Genomic DNA, 17,885 nt, shown 5'->3' with positions numbered 1-17,885 from the left:
CTCCCCCACCCTATGATCCACTTCCGCTTCCTTGGTTCCATCCGCTGCCAGATCCACTCCCAGATATCTAAAACACTACTTCCTCCAGTTTTTCTCCATTCAAACTTACCTCCCAATTGACTTGACCCTCAACCCTACTGTACCTAATAACCTTGCTCTTATTCACATTTACTCTTAACTTTCTTCTTTCACACACTTTACCAAACTCAGTCACCAGCTTCTGCAGTTTCTCACATGAATCAGCCACCAGCGCTGTATCATCAGCGAACAACAACTGACTAACTTCCCCAGCTCTCTCATCCCCAACAGACTTCATACTTGCCCCTCTTTCCAAAACTCTTGCATTCACCTCCCTAACAACCCCATCCATAAACAAATTAAACAACCATGGAGACATCACACACCCCTTCCGCAAACCTACATTCACCGAGAACCAATTACTTTCCTCTCTTCCTACACATACACATGCCTTACATCCCCGATAAAAACTTTTCACTGCTTCTAACAACTTGCCTCCCACACCATATATTCTTAATACCTTCCACAGAGCATCTCTATCAACTCTATCATATGCCTTCTCCAGATCCATAAATGCTACATACAAATCCATTTGCTTTTCTAAGTATTTCTCACATACATTCTTCAAAGCAAACAACTGATCCACACATCCTCTACCACTTCTGAAACCATACTGCTCTTCCCCAATCTGATGCTCTGTACATGCCTTCACCCTCTCAATCAATACCCTCCCATATAATTTACCAGGAATACTCAACATACTTATACCTCTGAAATTTGAGCACTCACTCTTATCCCCTTTGCCTTTGTACAATGGCACTATGCACGCATTCCGCCAATCCTCAGGCACCTCACCATGAGTCATACATACATTAAATAACCTTACCAACCAGTCAATAATACAGTCACCCCCTTTTTTAATAAATTCCACTGCAATACCATCCAAACCTGCTGCCTTGCCGGCTTTCATCTTCCGTAAAGCTTTTACTACCTCTTCTCTGTTTACCAGATCATTTTCCCTAACCCTCTCTCTTTGCACACCACCTCGACCAAAACACCCTATATCTGCCACTCTGTCATCAAACACATTCAACAAACCTTCAAAATACTCACTCCATCTCCTTCTCACATCACCACTACTTGTTATCACCTCCCCATTTGCGCCCTTCACTGAAGTTCCCATTTGCTCACTTGTCTTACGCACTTTATTTACTTCCTTCCAGAACATCTTTTTATTCTCCCTAAAATTTAATGATGTTTACTAAATGGCGTCCTAGCTTCGTCTCTTCGATGTATATCAACTGACTTATATTTCTCTCTTGTCTCCCCTGATGATATGATTATTTCACGAAAGTGCACTTGGGTACTCATCGTGTTTCATTTTCCCCCTGGACTCGTAGGAATATCTTGATCACGCGCAAAATTGTGATTCTTTCCAACATATATATATGATGATGGAAAACCCATCCTCACCAGTTATAGGTTGGAAGAAATGATAATTCCCCAACATCAGCTTTGCTGTAACCACCCAATCTAACTACGTCACAGGCCCAGTTAAAATACGCGCCGGTACAACCATCAGCCACTGAATTTCATTGTCCCTCCCCTAATACCCATTGTCTCAACTGCAACTCCATGGACACATTTGATGTACGGTCACAACGTCCCAGACTACCTTCTGTTTAAGAGAGAGAGAGAGAGAGAGAGGGAGAGAAATAACTCACCAACGCTGGGATGTCAATGGTTCGATACAATAAAAAAAAATATATATAATCGTCCAGCGATAAAAGGATGGCGAACCAATACCTATAATGCAACATTGAAATAGCCTTTTCCTTTAGAGCATCAGTCTTTATCTATACTGACGGTTGAAAAGCGAATTATGTACATAAACGAGAATAATTATATAATCCTATATGTGTATGTGCATAACCCGGAGAATTTACTGCTAGACGAAAGAACAAAATACCATCACAGGGTTTGTCTTTTCAATTCTCAATCTTATCTGTATGTTCCCAGGTCTAACTGTAGGGGACTTTTCACTCGTGGTGAAACGCCAAACAGACGGATCACGTTAGCACAGAGTTCTTCCATTATAAGAAAATAAAAATAAATAAACTAGGTGCAGCACTACTACTAGGCTTGCTGCGGCATAAGCGCTCGGCCACCGAGTACGGGAGACCCGATGAAGATACCAGATATGGCTAGAGTTATTTACTTTACCTATCCACTGAGCGGTCTGAACACAGTACTGTCCACCCATTGACCCACAATAGAGTCATTGGAGTATCGGGAGGCCAGTGAATTAGCCAATTCCTTTAACTTTGCCTGTTAAACTCCATGTCTCTACAACTCCACAATATTGAGAAAATATATATAGAATAAGAGTGACATCAGTTCTTATTGATCAGGGGGAGTAAATGCGATCAGGGAAACATTGGGACATTTTGCACAGACACTGCAGCATTCCGGCGCCCCAGAAACGTGTGAGGAATACATTGATATCTTGAAAATCATACTGTAGTCGGCAAGGCCAGCAGTTACCATGCTGTGGGGGCGCCTAACGACAGCCTCGCCTACCCACAGTGGATCTCAAGTTCATACAAGCACAGCCTAGAACAGTCTAGTACACTGTTTTACATATATATATATATATATATATATATATATATATATATATATATATATATATATATATATATATATATATCGACATACACCTAAAAAGACGAACAAACACACAAGTCAGCTGACGAAATAAACTATATCACTTACCTTGTAAAACGGCAGTTTCCGATCATGAATATCCAGTACCCTTCAAGCTCCATGGTCGGCCATTAGGACGATCCTTCTTTCCGACTGTTGTAAACAAAATTGATGATCAACGAGTCGAATCACATTGCACAAAGTTTGGCCAGTCGCTGATGGGGAAGACACGTACGAAAGTCACCACAAATCGCCACGATATGTATCACATTCACGCCTAAGAAAAACTCGAATGGCAGGGACAGAGCCTAGATCCAGTACGCTCGATCGAAAGTGTACGTACTGAGTCCTTTGTGTCAACAGGCGGAGAAAGAGAGCATGAGCTTTTGTGGTCGAAGCTGTTCCGAACCATCTGTCACGATAGGCAGATACAGAGCCGAGATCCAGTGCGTTTGATCGAAATTGTACTGAGTTCTTTGTGTCCACAGGCAGAGACAGAGATAGAGGGCACATTTGATCGAAGTTGTACCGTACTGTCTATCTCGACAGGCGGAGACAGAGCCTAAGATACGGCTAGTAGAGGCTGCACCGACATGAAGAGACAGATCCAGTGAAGCGACTAGTCGAAGCTGAACCGAGCCCTTTGTCTCGAGAAATAGCGAATGATGGCTTAGTGCAGTTTGGTAGTACCACACACGATACGGAACTGGGTTTTCCCCTGAGATTTTTGTTTACCGAGTCAACTTTATACAGGGTCTTTTCTTGATAACCTATTAAAAAAAAAAAAAGTTGTCTATGTCTATGATATATAGTATTCTGGCTGATTAGTTCATTTATCCATCTGCAAAATTTGTTATTAATCGAGGTAAAGTAGACTACAACAGACAATCAAGGATATATAGCTATACATTAGCATTCCTCTGATAAGAGAGATGATTAACCACTAATTCCCTAGGCTGATATCATTACCATCATTATATGAGTAAACGGGAGACAATCAAATACACGGTGCTCTCAATAGAACTCCCTTTTGAGGATAGTTTTATACATACAATCATGCAATCATTGCTGTTTCTGTAGTTTTCGTTACACTTGGCGGTCTGAAAACTCTCTCAGAACGTGCAAGAAGAAACTAAGCCTTTTTGACATATGAAAGGAATTTCGGTGGTCAGGTTGGGTTTGGGGAGGTAAGGAAGCGAAAGGACGTCCAAAAATCATGCATTTTCGTAATCTAACAATGCTAAATAGAATTAATCACCATACCAAACGCTGCATCTAATGATGACACTATGTTTCACTTCATATTAGAGGGAAAATGGTCTAAAATGAAGATAACCAATCTGATATGGTCTAATATTGGCTAAATAACTTATGATTATCAGATAAAGATATGGAACCATAGGTAAGCCAGAGAAGGAAGTAAGAGGATTATCCTAAGTGAAGAGGACAGATGAAGAATGACAAAATGGAGAAGGGAAGTATCAAAGTCAGAAATAGGGACATGTTGTATAGCACTACTACCAGGCAACACACATAGGAAAGATACTGGTTTACTTATATTTTGACGTCATGGTCATGATGTCGCACTTAGAGTCACTCATTTACAACCAACTGCTCAATCTTCTTCGACCACGATATATAAAATTCTAGAATCAGTTGTACATACATATAGTGAGGCTTTCTACCATGTCTGTTAATACCAGAGCTGAGATGGCCTGACGAAGCAGAATGTTGGTGAAAAAATGCATTCAAAGAAAGATTTTTTTTCCACTGCGATGTACAAAAAAAAAAAAAAACTACGTTGTAATGTTTCTATTCAATTTAAGGGTTCTTCTTGAACGCAATTCTTCACCAGCAGATTTTTACTACGTCATAAAGAAATGTGCCAATAAAAACGCATATACGGACAAAGTGGCAGATTCTGCAGACTACGGGAGAGCAATTTACGAAATGATACCTGTCCACTGAAATCTGACACGATGGTTTGTGATCTCTGTAATCGGTGTGCACAATAAGGCAGCCGCAGACACTGGTACAAATCGAATCGATGAGGATATTGTCTCTCCTATATTAACGCCTGCACTACAGATGCTATTGGTAGATTTGCTTCTGTGTAAAAGCTAATAACATGAAGCATAGAGGAAAAACAGAGGTAAATCAAGTCTCACATGGTCAGGACACAGAACTCTTGCAGAGAAACTTGCCAACAAACACCACTGTATATATCATGGTCTTAAAGATAACTGATATTTTGAAAGTGTTTACACTTTCTGCGTCAGATGAATTCGTCCACCGTATCAACGTAAGCAATTGTAATGAGCCAACTTTGGGGGTCCGGGATAGATCCTCTGTGACCTTAAGAGACTTTCTTACGGTACTGCTTACAGAATGAGTAGTGGCAAGGGTATAATACTACCAACAACAAAAGTGTAAAAACTCGATCGAAGAGCTAGCTTGGTGTGTTGTTTACAATAATTCGCGACGCCAAAGATGTCATTTTCGGCGATGCTGATTCGCCATGAATGGACGGTATAGAGTCTTGTCGAACACCTCACTCTTAAAGAAGTTCATTACTTTCCTGTTTCTGACGCGCAACAGCTCTTCAATCTGGTTTACCTGCGTAACTGGGAAAAAATTACCGCAGTGTACCAGGGAAATCATCCTTACTCTCTACAGCTCATTGGTTCGTTCCCATCTTGAATATCGTGTTCAGTTTTGGTCACCGTACCTCAAGAAAATAAGACAAAGAATGGGGAGCTTCCAAAGACGGTTCCCGTACTGAGAAACAAATCCTACGAGAGCAAATTAAACGGCCTGAATCTCTTTAGCTTAGAAAAGAGAATGCTAAGAGGTGAACTAAAACAAGTATTCAAAATAATCAAAGGCTCTGATAACCTTGATATAGCGTTACTTACGACCTGATTTGTCTGATTTCGATCGCAGTAACCGATACGAAGTCGTGGGCAAACATTTTATTTCGAATGATGAGATGTACTTATTCTTCAACAACCTTTGGTGTCTCAGCAGTGTCAGGAGGGTGTACGAGGAGCCAGCCAGTCATGAGACGTAGTTACGATGGATACAATGCTCAGGTTATATTCACACGCACGGACATCATGTGTGATATGTCTCACTTTACACTTCTTAACATCAAAATATTATCAGAAATTTACGTTTTTCTTACCGGTGGTTCGACAGAGTAAGTATTCCATATGTAAAGTACAATAATGGTAATGCAGTGTAACACAGATATACTTGTGGGTGCGCCAATTAATCCTAGTCTCGTTACAATAGTGATGCTCCGGCACGCACGGGTGTGATTCTGGCAAGGCAACCCAACCATTCCACCGTCACAGTGATGAAAAGGACCTCAAGCCACTATCACCTCATCCGACTCCATCCACTTTATTCTTTCGAGGGACACAGACAAGAAGATACCGCAGTTATAGGAGTATCTTGCCAGATCTGAGTTTAGAACCATCTGCGTCTCTCCGATTTGGTAGCTAGACGACTTTGTGAAGGAAGTGACTGTTGCTACATGCAACCAGGATCATGGCGTCTGCTGACAATTTAGCAGCTTCGACGATTAAAGAAAAACCAAACCTGACTTGTTTCGACGACGATTCACTACCCAATATCCCCTCTAAGGCTGAACATTGTTCAGACCTCCGATGTGAGTGTCTTTCAATATCTTCCCAAAGTACAGATACTGAAGAAAGTGAGTTACGAGGAACATATTCTGAAGAGTTACAGCCTGCAGAGGCTCATGAACCTCAGCCTGAAGGCAGGGAAGACTCGTTATCAGGACATGTTAGGGAAGAGGAGCTCCACGAGAATGCCTTTACACGCTTAGAGCTAGACAGTGAGGACACTGTTGCGTGTGATGTTGCTACAAGCGGAAATGAGACATCGACAACCAGAACCAGATGCTTATCCCTCGGCTCGCACGACTTTCCCATTCACTCCGGATTCTCCACTTTATCATTTCCCGTGGGGAGGCGCTCTTCAGTTTCTTTACCAAGTAATACGTTGAACCTAGTCTCTTCCTCTCTGCACTCTGAACAGCTCCCGAGTGAACCAAGAGTACTTCCTAGTAATGCGTCTCACAGCTTGCCGACTCCTGGCGACACTGGAAGTCGGTACGTTCCATTAGGTATCACAGGGAGTTCTAGCACAACGGCCGTCTCGCACGTGGGAGACTCGGGCTGGAGGCGTCTGAGTCTGGCCCAGAACTCTTACAGATGGAAAAACTCTAGACGAGTATGCCATCATCGGTTGAACTTTGCACAAGATGGACCTCCTTGCTACCTCTGCTCTTTGTCAGATCTCCCTCCAAAATATCGCACCATAGAAAATGTAGGGCTAGGGAAGGTCAAAAGGATAGCAATGGCTTTTGTTCAAGGTCTAGCGACTTCGCACGTTCCTGGGAGGCGGAGATCTTGTCCGACCCCTGCCGAAAGCCTAGGAGGCACTCAGCCTTTCACCATCAGCAGTGGGAAGAGCACCTGGCATAACAGTCAGGATTCTACAGGTGACTCTCAGGTTCCAACTTCAGGAACGCCTAATACCTTACCAGCGTCAGACACCGACACCGGAAACTACAGACGCACCCAGCACGACGACAACGCACATGAGTTGTCCTGTCAGAGACCATCCTCCTCCATGTCGTCTTCAGAGGCGACACACACGGATGGTGGTGACCCATTGTACTCGACCCCTGGGTGCTCACGCGACTGTGGCGGCTCCGTGGTAACAGAGCCACCACCTTACACGCCCCCGACTCCTGGTTCCCTCGTCTCAAGAAGCACACATGAGATCCTGCAGCTGGAGAGGGAGAGCGACCAGGCAACTGGCCATGACCAGGGTGCCTTCATCCGAAACACGTAAGTTGGTTGTGTTTCCCCTCACTATCCATTCTCTCTCTCTCTCTCTCTCTCTCTCTCTCTCTCTCTCTCTCTCTCTCTCTCTCTCTCTCTCTCTCTCTTTGGTTCTGCATTTTTTTCATATTTCGTCAGTTATACCCACTCCTCCGTATCCTGCCTTTTCTGCCGGTCTAGATTTTGTTTTGTTTTGTTTTATTTCTTTTTCTCTTATTTCTCTGCACTGCTCTGTATGTTTCCTGTCTTTTTTTTTCTCTGTTCTATTTTGCTTCGGTATGTGTCCTGTGATGGCCGTTTTCTGTCATCTTTTGTACAAACGTAAGCCATTGGGAACTTTTTTTTGTTATTTCCTGCTTCACTTACCCATGAATCGTTACTGTTAACTCAGGGGGCTCCCTTTTATCATCACTACCACCCTTTTGTTCTTCTAATGCAGTAACTGCTGTCATTGCGACCCCTACAATTGCTATTGTCACTGCTATTTTTGCATTTTCTACTGTCTCAGCTACCCCTGCCTCTGCTGCTATCATTGCTGCCTTTGCCTCCAATGCTGTCACTGCTACCTTTGCTTCTGCAGCTGTTCACTGCTACCCGTGCCTCTGCTATCGTCATTCCCACTCTTCTGCCGTCACTGCTACCCTTACCTCTGCTATTGTCGCTGCTACCCTTGCCTCTGCTATTGTCACGATTACCATCGCCACTGGTATTGCTGTTGCTACCCCTACCCCTCCTGCTGTCACTGCTATCCCTGCCTCCACTGTAGACACTACCCCTACCTCTGCAGCTGTTATTGCTATCCTTGCCATTGTGTTATTGTTACCCCTGCCTCTGCTACTATCACTGCTACCCCTGCCTCTGTTGATATCACTGCTACTACCTCAGCTGTTGTTATTGCTACCCATACCCCAACTGCCATCACTGCTACCCCTGCCCCTTCTGTTGTCAATGCTGCCCTTACCCCTGCTTTTCTCACTGCTTACTTTGTCTTTACTGCTGTCGTTGCTCTCTGACTCTGTTGCTGTCACTTTTACCCTTGCCAAGATTCTAGTAGGTTCTCAACAGGGACAGGACCTTTAACTATTTGCTTACCATATTCAGAACCCCCAGTTGTCTTCCTTAGTTACCACCTATAGTTATCACCACTCAGAGGGATAGGCACACTGAAATAGAGAGAGACCTTGCCTAACACAAGCAGCTATCTACCTGGAGAAAATCTTGATACCCACACAAATCATTGTTCAGTCTGTCAAAGAGAGCAGCACTTTTGAATGATACATTCACAAATCAAGGCACTGGCTTAAAGAATTAATCCATTACACTCATCATAGGAGCAGGATGTATTAGTATACTGAAGTACATTGACTGATACAACTGTTGTTTAAGCACACTTGCATGTCTCATTAATTCCATTTTTCCCAGTTAACAGATTATCAGGTACCATAAACTAAATGCATAGCAGGGATGAGACAAGTACTGCCAGAAGTGCATCAGCTCTTTAGAATAAGAATCTACTACATGTAATATAGTAGCACCAAACAAACACCAACTTATCTTGTATAAACCACTGATATTGGAAGATTGCTTACTATATAGTAAGAAATACATAGTGTGTACATGTGTTTATGAGATGTACTACTGACTGCACTGCACTTCTCTCATGGCACTGGAGGTTTTAATCCTTTTATCATGATTTTGAGCAAGTCCTTTTCATACCTGTTAAAACATAAAATGGGGGATGCATTAAGAAATACTGCAGATATTTAACTATATTGCATTAACTTCATATAATCTGCCTTTTAATTTGCCTCTTCATTAACTGTAGTCCTCTTCCCTTCAGCCAATGCAACCTAGTATACTCCATCCTGCTTGCATCAGCAACCACAGTATTGGTGATGGGATATGACCAGCCTCTGGTCATCCTTGCCTGTGTCATATTGTTTCTCGCTGTCTTCATCTTCCTGCCAATCATCTGGTGCATAGAGGGCTTCCTTCACTTGAAGACTGAGAGGTCCCGAAGGAATACTGTGCATCCACAGTTTCAAAACAATTTTATCTTTCCTGTAATCCGCTAGTGGTTCTGTTACTGAAGGATCTTACTTAATAGTGCCTGTTCTACTGGCATTCAGTGAGCCATAACAATGTTAGAATCCAGTCATGCTGAACCATAGTCTACCAGCTTTTAAGATGTTTTTATGTCATAAATGATCCCTCATGTACTGAAGAAGAAGCTTCTGGTGGTAATGAGTGGCCAATCATGACTTCACAAACTGAAATTTGCAAGGTTCTACTGGCTCAGAGTCCAAAACCAATACTTCTTGAAAAACTTTTCATTCATAGGAAAAAGATCACTTAGACCTACTGAGTCAGAATGTGACTGTCATTTCCATTATAGTATTCACCAAGACATTTATCTTTGCATACAATACTGTCATTATTATACATAACTAAATGTCTTACAAATCACTACAATTGTGTATGCTTCCTCAATATAGCTCTAAACATATGTAGTTTACTGTTCAATGTCTATATTTTGATATTGTTACCTTAATGTTTTGTATGCCAACCAGTATGTACTTAGAGGAATAACTTTGTGAAGAACCAGTATCAAGATTGCAACAAACATAAATGATATTGCCTCCATTTTCAATAAATATTTGGAAAAAGTAATGTCACTGGAGTATCTTTCAACAGGTATACTTCTAATGTATGTATATTTCACTTGCCAGCCATAAGATGATTTAGCATGGGATATATGATACCATCCCAAAGAGTTTAGTACATAATTTTCCACAAAGAATTGATTTTAACTCAAAGATATGGAAGAAGAGAATTTTTTTTGTAAAACATATAAAGTAGATATCCCCATTCTAAAACCCTGTAGATACTAATTAGAAACACTGTATGTCAGTAAGAAATAACTACAGGTGCTAGACAGATATACCTGAATGAAGAATAACTTTATATCAGGTCATTACTTACAATTAGCAAGGGGCTGGAAATCCTCCCCTCCAGTTTTACTTCTCCAAAAGAAGGAACAGAGAAGGGGGCCTTAGTCTGAACCCACATTCTAAACACATGTGGATGGCAAGAAGTCTGATATGGGAATACAAAGGAATATCAATACAAATGATTCAAATGGCAAAAGATCACTAGGTATCCTAGAGGCTATTTGTAACAAAGAGATATGAAAATCGTAGCTCAGTATGGTAAGAGTAGAAGGGCATAAACATTCAAAACAGGAAAATACTATAAATTTTTCTTGTAGCTAAGGTGATGCAAATAATGTCCAGTTTTGGATTTCTATCTATATATCTATCTATATCTCTGATGCCTGTTCCAAATGGAGCTCCTTCAATAGGATCGACTTGCATTTGCAGTGAAACAATTATCAAGTCTATTCTTAATCATATGTATAGTACCACTTTCAAGCACTCTGTGTGGTAAATAAATCCATCTATTAAGCCTGTTGAAGAAAAAGTACTTTTCCTCATTTGAGGTATTATGTTTGCCCGTGAGTCTGGAACCATTACCACAACAGAAATCAGATGAATCTATCCTTAAATAGCTCGTTAGATTGATATTATTGAAGCTTTTGATTCTGAATGCCAGTATCCATTACTACAACACAAATCAGATGAATCTGTCCCTAAATAGCTTGTTAGACTGAAATTATTAAGCATTTGATCATTCTGAATGTCTGTATCCAAACACCTCTTTGGTTCCTCTTTTCTAAACTAAATAGTTAAGTCATTTAGTCAGCTCTCATAGGATTTGTTTCTCAGTCCTGGAATCATCTTGGCAGCTTGCCTCTGTACTCTCTCTATTCTATCTGTATCTATTTTCAAGTAGGTTATCCAAAACTGAACACAATGTTCAAGATAGGAACAAACCAGTGACTCGTAAAGAGTAAGGATAATTTCCCTGAAGACTGCAATGCTCAGTACCACTTACTCAGACAGAGAATGTTGCTTCCTTCCATTGGAGGTTATCAAAATGGAGATTCATAGTTTCTTAAAGGTATATTTCAATGTTTTGTCATATCCCATTAATATGTCACTGCATATGGAAGTAAAGTGACAACAGAAAGGTAAAATATCTAAACATTTGAAGGAGGCCATCAGTGGTACTGATTTTGTCTTTCATCTTTTTTTTTGTCCTCTACTTTTTGATCCAAAGTGGTATCAATGACCTTGGTACCATGGAGCATATTTTGCAGTATAATGTTGTTTCCTAATTGGTAGCCAGAGCTCTTGATGATATTGCATCTAGACTGTGGGCACTTTCTACGATGGAGATGGTCTTATGTTTCAAAGGGCTTCAACAGAGTTCATGTGATTCTCCAAGCTCTTTTAGAAGGGCAAGGTTAATTGACAACATCTCTATGGTGCCTGTCAAGGTGATATCATCTATATATATGCTCTTCATGATTACTTCAAAGGCTAAGCCCAGTTTCTGCCCTTTTCTCTATTGAATTCCTCACAACTCTTCTGTCTTCTTCAATGGTTCTGTAATTCCACCTCTTGACTCAATGAACACACTTGGTATAACTATAAGATCCATACAGTCACAGAAACCCCACCTTATGTAATTGGTTAAGTCTGCCTCTAAGAAACTGAGAATACTTTTTAGGTGTCAAAATTCTACTGAACAGTAGCTTTGGTTATACAAAGGATTCATCCGTCCTTGTATGAAGCACTCCTCTCACATCTCGGGTGGTTCTAGCTCTGAATCCCTACTTGACAGAATTGAGTTGAAAGCTGTCTGGCTTATCAAATTTCCTAGGGTACATTCAAACTTGACTTACACCATAATTTTGATTCACTTTCCACCCTCTAGAGGTATTACTTTGGTTTTTGCTCCTGAGAACTGGCTGCTTGAGTGCCCCCACTACCTGTTAGACCACACAATACTCAGCAAGCTGTTGATTCACATGATTACTGTGTGGCCATTGACAACTCAAGGGTGGGCCTCTTAATAACCGTTTCTCTCCCTACATTCAAAGCTTTCGAAGCTTTGGAACTCTCTACCCTCTCATGTCTTCCCTAATAAATATGACCTGGCTCTTCTTAAAAGACAGGTTATTCACTTCCTCCAAAATTCATATATTTTTCCTTGACTCTTCTTTTTTCCTGTCATTAACCTCTCTATATTTCAATCAAGGCCCAGCCTTGATGTAGACTTTTGTCTGTTACTGGTGTCTCCACTGTAAAAAAAAAAAAATAATAAAAAATAAGCAGGTTGCCCTACTGGGAACCTCTGGTTGAATCAGTCTTTTGTTCACTAAAGAGTAATGCTGAGGATGAATTGTGGCACAGTTAGACAAAAGGAGTGATATAAGGAAAGTACACAGACACAGACACACACAAAACACAAACTCCAAAGTTGGTCTGATACATGGTTGATGAAATTCAACCTGAGTAGATGTAAAGTAATGAGGATGACACTTTAAAAGGCCTCAGTGTGAGTATTACCTAGCAGGATATCAGCTCCAGGAATCTGTGTGTGAGAGGGACCTGGTTGTTGACATTGTCTCACTTCAGAAGATTAATAAGGACAAACTGTTTGCTGATAATATCACAATAGCATTCAAGTATATAGATAAGGAAATATTCTGCAAGCTATGCACATTGTTCTTTATGCCAAACTAGAATGTGCACCTCAAGTTTGGTCACTATACTTGAAGCACAAATAATTAATAGAGAAGGTCCATAGCAGGGCAATAAAGGTGCTTCATGGTTTATTTGCACCATAACTGTACTCCTGTGATATACACACACACGAACCGATTCATCTACCATTTGTGTGTGTGTGCGTGTGAAAAATTAGAATTGGCTGTGGTCTACCTCCTGTACCCAAGATTTGAAATAATGTAGGCCTGATTTCAGGCATGCCCCATGATGACTATTGGCCACTATCATATTTATTTTATTTGTTATACTTTGTTGCTGTCTCCCGCGTTAGCGAAGTAGTACAAGGATGAAGACGAAAGAATGGCCCAACCCACCCACATACACATGTATATACATACACATCCACACACGCACATACAGAGAAGGGGGCCAGGTGAAGGTATTCCCTCAAAGGCCCAGTCCTCTGTTCTTAACGCTACCTCGCTATCGCGGGAAATGGCGAATATGAAAAAAAATATATATATATATATATATATATATATATATATATATATATATATATATTATTATTATTATTTTTTTTATTTTGCTTTGTTGCTGTCTCCTGCGTTAGCAAGGTAGCGCAAGGAAACAGACGGAAGAATGGCCCAACCCATCCACATACACATGTATATACATACACATCCACACACGCAAATATACATACCTATACATCTCAACGTATACATATATATACACACACAGATATATACATATATACACATGTACATAATTCATAGTCTGCCTTTATTCATTCCCATCGCCATCCCGCCACACATGAAATGACAACCCCCCCCTCATGTGTGCAAGATAGCGCTAGGAAAAGACAACAAAGGCCACATTCGTTCACACTCAGTCTCTAGCTGTCATGTAATAATGCACCGAAACCACAGCTCCCTTTCCACATCCAGGCCCCACAGAACTTTCCATGGTTTACACCAGACGCTTCACATGCCCTGGTTCAATCCATTGACAGCACGTTGACCCCGGTATACCACATCGTTCCAATTCACTCTATTCCTTGCACGCCTTTCACCCTCCTGCATGTTCAGGCCCCAATCACTCAAAATCTTTTTCACTCCATCTTTCCACCTCCAATATGGTCTCCCACTTCTCCTCGTTCCCTCCACCTCTGACACATATATCCTCTTGGTCAATCTTTCCTCACTCATTCTCTCAATGTGACCAAACCATTTCAAAACACCCTCTTCTGCTCTCTCAACCACACTCTTTTTATTACCACACATCTCTCTTACCCTATTATTACTTACTCGACCAAACCACCTCACACCACATACTGTCCTCAAACATCTCATTTCCAGCACATCCACCCTCCTCTGCACAACTCTATCTATAGCCCACGTCTCGCAACCATATAACATTGTTGGAACCACTATTCCTTCAAACATACCCATTTTTGCTTTCCGAGATAATGTTCTTGACTTCCACACATTCTTCAATGCTTCCAGAACTTTCACCCCCTCCCCCACCCTATGATTCACTTCTGCTTCCATGGTTCCATCCGCTGCCAAATCCACTCCCAGATATCTAAAATACTTCACTTCCTCCAGTTTTTCTCCATTCAAACTTACCTCCCAGTTGACTTGTCCCTCAATCCTACGGTACCTAATAACCTTGCTCTTATTCACATTTACTCTCAGCTTTCTTCTTTCACACACTTTACCAAACTCAGTCACCAGCTTCTGCAGTTTCTCACATGAATCAGCCACCAGCGCTGTATCATCAGTGAACAACAACTGACTTACTTCCCAAGCTCTCTCATCCACAACAGACTGCATACTTGCCCCACTTTCCAAAACTCTTGCATTCACCTCCTTAACAACCCCATCCATAAACAAACTAAACAACCATGGGGACATCACGCACCCCTGCCATAAACCAACAACCAACATTCACTGAGAACCAATCACTTTCCTCTCTTCCTACACATACACATGCCTTACATCCTCAATAAAAACTTTTCACTGCTTCTAACAATTTATCTCCCACACCATATATTCTTAATACCTTCCACAAAGCATCTCTATCAACTCTGTCATATCCCTTCTCCAGATCCATAAATGCTACATACAAATCCATTTGCTTTTCTAAGTATTTCTCACGTACATTCTTCAAAGCAAACACCTGATCCACACATCCTCTACCATGTGTGTGAAATTACCTATTTGTACTGTATGGAAAGGGAGTTAAACACTCATCTCCTAACCTTGATTATAAGTACCATGTTTCCACTCCTATGTAAGTATGCACCCCCTCCCCCCAAGCCTAAGACAGGTGTGTGTGTGTGTGTGTGTGTGGTAAATCAGGAAATATATCTAAAGAATGCAGATCTATTTCATTTGTAATTCCCTATCATACTGATAATTCTGGACTAGAACTATATGTCTGTTATTGATGCACTGAAGAAATTAAAGTCAATGTTTATCACATCTTTTGTAAAAGCATCTGAAAACTAACTTCTGTAAGTCCTCTATATCCAAATGATAATAAAACCATATGTGCAGAGCTACTTTATTGAGCTTTGACTACATACATTAGTCATTATTATGCTATACTGGGTAAATGGCTAAATAAGGTCTCCTGTGTTCCTTCTCAGTGATACTTCATTTACTGCTATGAGTATAGAGACCTGACACCACAACCTTTATACTTGATTAAGCTTAAGCTTTACAATACAAAAATGTCTAAAGAGCTCCGAGCATAAGCATAACTTCTATCATACAGATATAATGATGATAACATCAGTATGCAGTAATGAATCATACATTCATATATCTTGCACCATTCAAACTGGGGAAAGTATTCGCAATTTGATGACAAAAAAGGACCACAAAAACATAAGCTACAGAAACTTCTCCATAGTTTGGTCATCTCTTAGGGTTTCCAAGCCCAAGCACTTAAGCTGCTATGCTTTCTCATAACCTCATAAAATGGGTCAGTAAATGCTCATTATCAGGCTAAATCACAGAAAATATTGGTGGCATGTACATTACAAAACAACAGCTGAAAGTGTGGGAGGATCTTTGAGAAAAGGAAAGAATCAACACTATATCACAGTCTTTGTACTATTGTTTCTTTAAACTGTGGTTAAGCATAAGATATATTTGGAAAATAAGGCTAATTCAGATCATCAATTCCACAATTCTTTTTCCAAATACATCCTTTATACAATGGTAATAACAGTAAGTTGTATGGTGTGAAGCACTACATTCTTAGAATTGAGATGCACAAGTATTAAATGAATATATACTTTAAGATAAAAAACAATAAAAAAGTATCATCTTTCAAATTTGTAAATGATACTTCATATGCAAGCCATAAAACTGACTGCTTCAGTCTCTTTAATTCTACTTAGGCAATTGGAATATGATGTGGATGGAAATAAGCAAGCAGCAACCATTAGTGGGATTGGAGATCAGGTAAAAAGTTTCTGTCATTATGTTACTGCAATATGCTTTCGCAATACATACACAAATCAGTTATGAATTAGCTAAACATGAGACTGAAAACTTTAATTTGTGCTGTGTTTCCAGTATCAGAGAGTTATAAAAATAATTAAAAGGAAGTCATTCATAAGACATATTCAACCTTTGATTATGATTTCTATGGCACTGTTATCAGGCTACACAGTTCTGGAAAATCTGCCAATGTTTCAGGTGTTGGATATCAAACTGAGAAGACACTTTTCAAATCAATAAAAAACTCATGAAATACCGTATAACATAGGTCAACTATTTCATAGTTTCACATCGATAAATGTTACAAATCATCCATGAGAATATCAGGTGAGAGGCTGACTCCATACATCTACAAATGAAATGAATTTATTGAGGTATCATATCCTTACCGCCATTTACATCTTATAATTACAGAACACCCTAGAGCTCTTCACATCTCATATCATGCATATCTAGCCAAATGTGCATCTTTTCAGTCCAGTGCAGTGTCCAGTGCAGTGGGATATTAAAAAAAAAGTTGAGAAAAGGGAAGAGGGAACTGCTAAATAACGAGGATATCAAAATCCTTAGTAACTTCACATTATTCTAGGTTTGGTCTAACTTGACACATTTGCTAAACATTTTCTGATACTTGTATTTAAATGATATTCTAATATCTGTCAATGAGCAATTTGTCTCTAAAAATTCTCCTGATGTGAAGCTCTAGTGGTGGGCAAGACTGTGTCAACTCATAAGTCTCTTATGTACAGACCCCTATAAATCATTTCCTTCCAGGTAATAACTGTACTGAGGCATTCTTTCATGTGTGCCATTCTCATTACTATACATTCCCTTGTATTGAATTTCATCAACAATTAGTAGAGCCATGGAAGCTGATGCAATCTTCTATTTCCCTCATGACCTAAACATTATCATTCCTTTCCTGGAGATATGGTAATGATACCAAGCCTCAGTCCAGAATGCTGTTTATGTAAGGTCCTCAAGAGAATAGTAGTCCCATGGTAGTCCAATGCATCTGTCTAAGATACCATCAGATTAACAGGGGTTCTCCAAGTCATGGCTATTACATTGTGCAACAACAGTGAACTTACAATTTCAGTAAATACTGTAACATGCTTACAATAATTAGTGTT

At 40.3% G+C, this 17,885-nt stretch overlaps 1 protein-coding gene and 1 long non-coding RNA gene across 2 annotated transcripts in view; one reads left to right on the top strand and one right to left on the bottom strand.

Moving 5' to 3' along the window:
- LOC139757178 (uncharacterized) overlaps positions 1-3,317 on the bottom strand; it is a 221,445-nt gene extending 218,128 nt beyond the window's left edge. The window contains exon 1 of the long non-coding RNA XR_011714525.1: positions 2,794-3,317. This is a non-coding gene — a long non-coding RNA (uncharacterized lncRNA). The remainder of the gene's footprint in view (positions 1-2,793) is intronic.
- A 2,742-nt stretch (positions 3,318-6,059) lies between these two features.
- LOC139757173 (uncharacterized) lies at positions 6,060-10,987 on the top strand. The gene is made up of 2 exons (XM_071677300.1): positions 6,060-7,607; positions 9,442-10,987. The coding sequence occupies exons 1-2, from the start codon at positions 6,277-6,279 to the stop codon at positions 9,674-9,676; spliced, it is 1,566 nt and encodes a 521-aa protein (XP_071533401.1). The 5' UTR covers positions 6,060-6,276; the 3' UTR covers positions 9,677-10,987.
- The last annotated feature ends 6,898 nt before the right edge of the window (positions 10,988-17,885 follow it).

Source organism: Panulirus ornatus, chromosome 25, assembly GCF_036320965.1.
Source record: "Panulirus ornatus isolate Po-2019 chromosome 25, ASM3632096v1, whole genome shotgun sequence".
Lineage (NCBI taxonomy): Eukaryota > Metazoa > Arthropoda > Malacostraca > Decapoda > Palinuridae > Panulirus > Panulirus ornatus.
Note: the sequence above shows the minus strand (reverse complement) of the source record. Positions and strands in the feature narration are given on the sequence as shown.

What these genes read in the sequence shown, in the direction of transcription:
- LOC139757173 (XM_071677300.1), top strand. Translation starts at nt 6,277, where the DNA reads ATGGCGTCTGCTGACAATTTAGCAGCTTCGACGATTAAAGAAAAACCA. An exon ending in GGTGCCTTCATCCGAAACAC is followed by an intron (nt 7,608 to 9,441) that starts GTAAGTTGGTTG and finishes TCTTCCCTTCAG; the next exon opens with CCAATGCAACCTAGTATACT.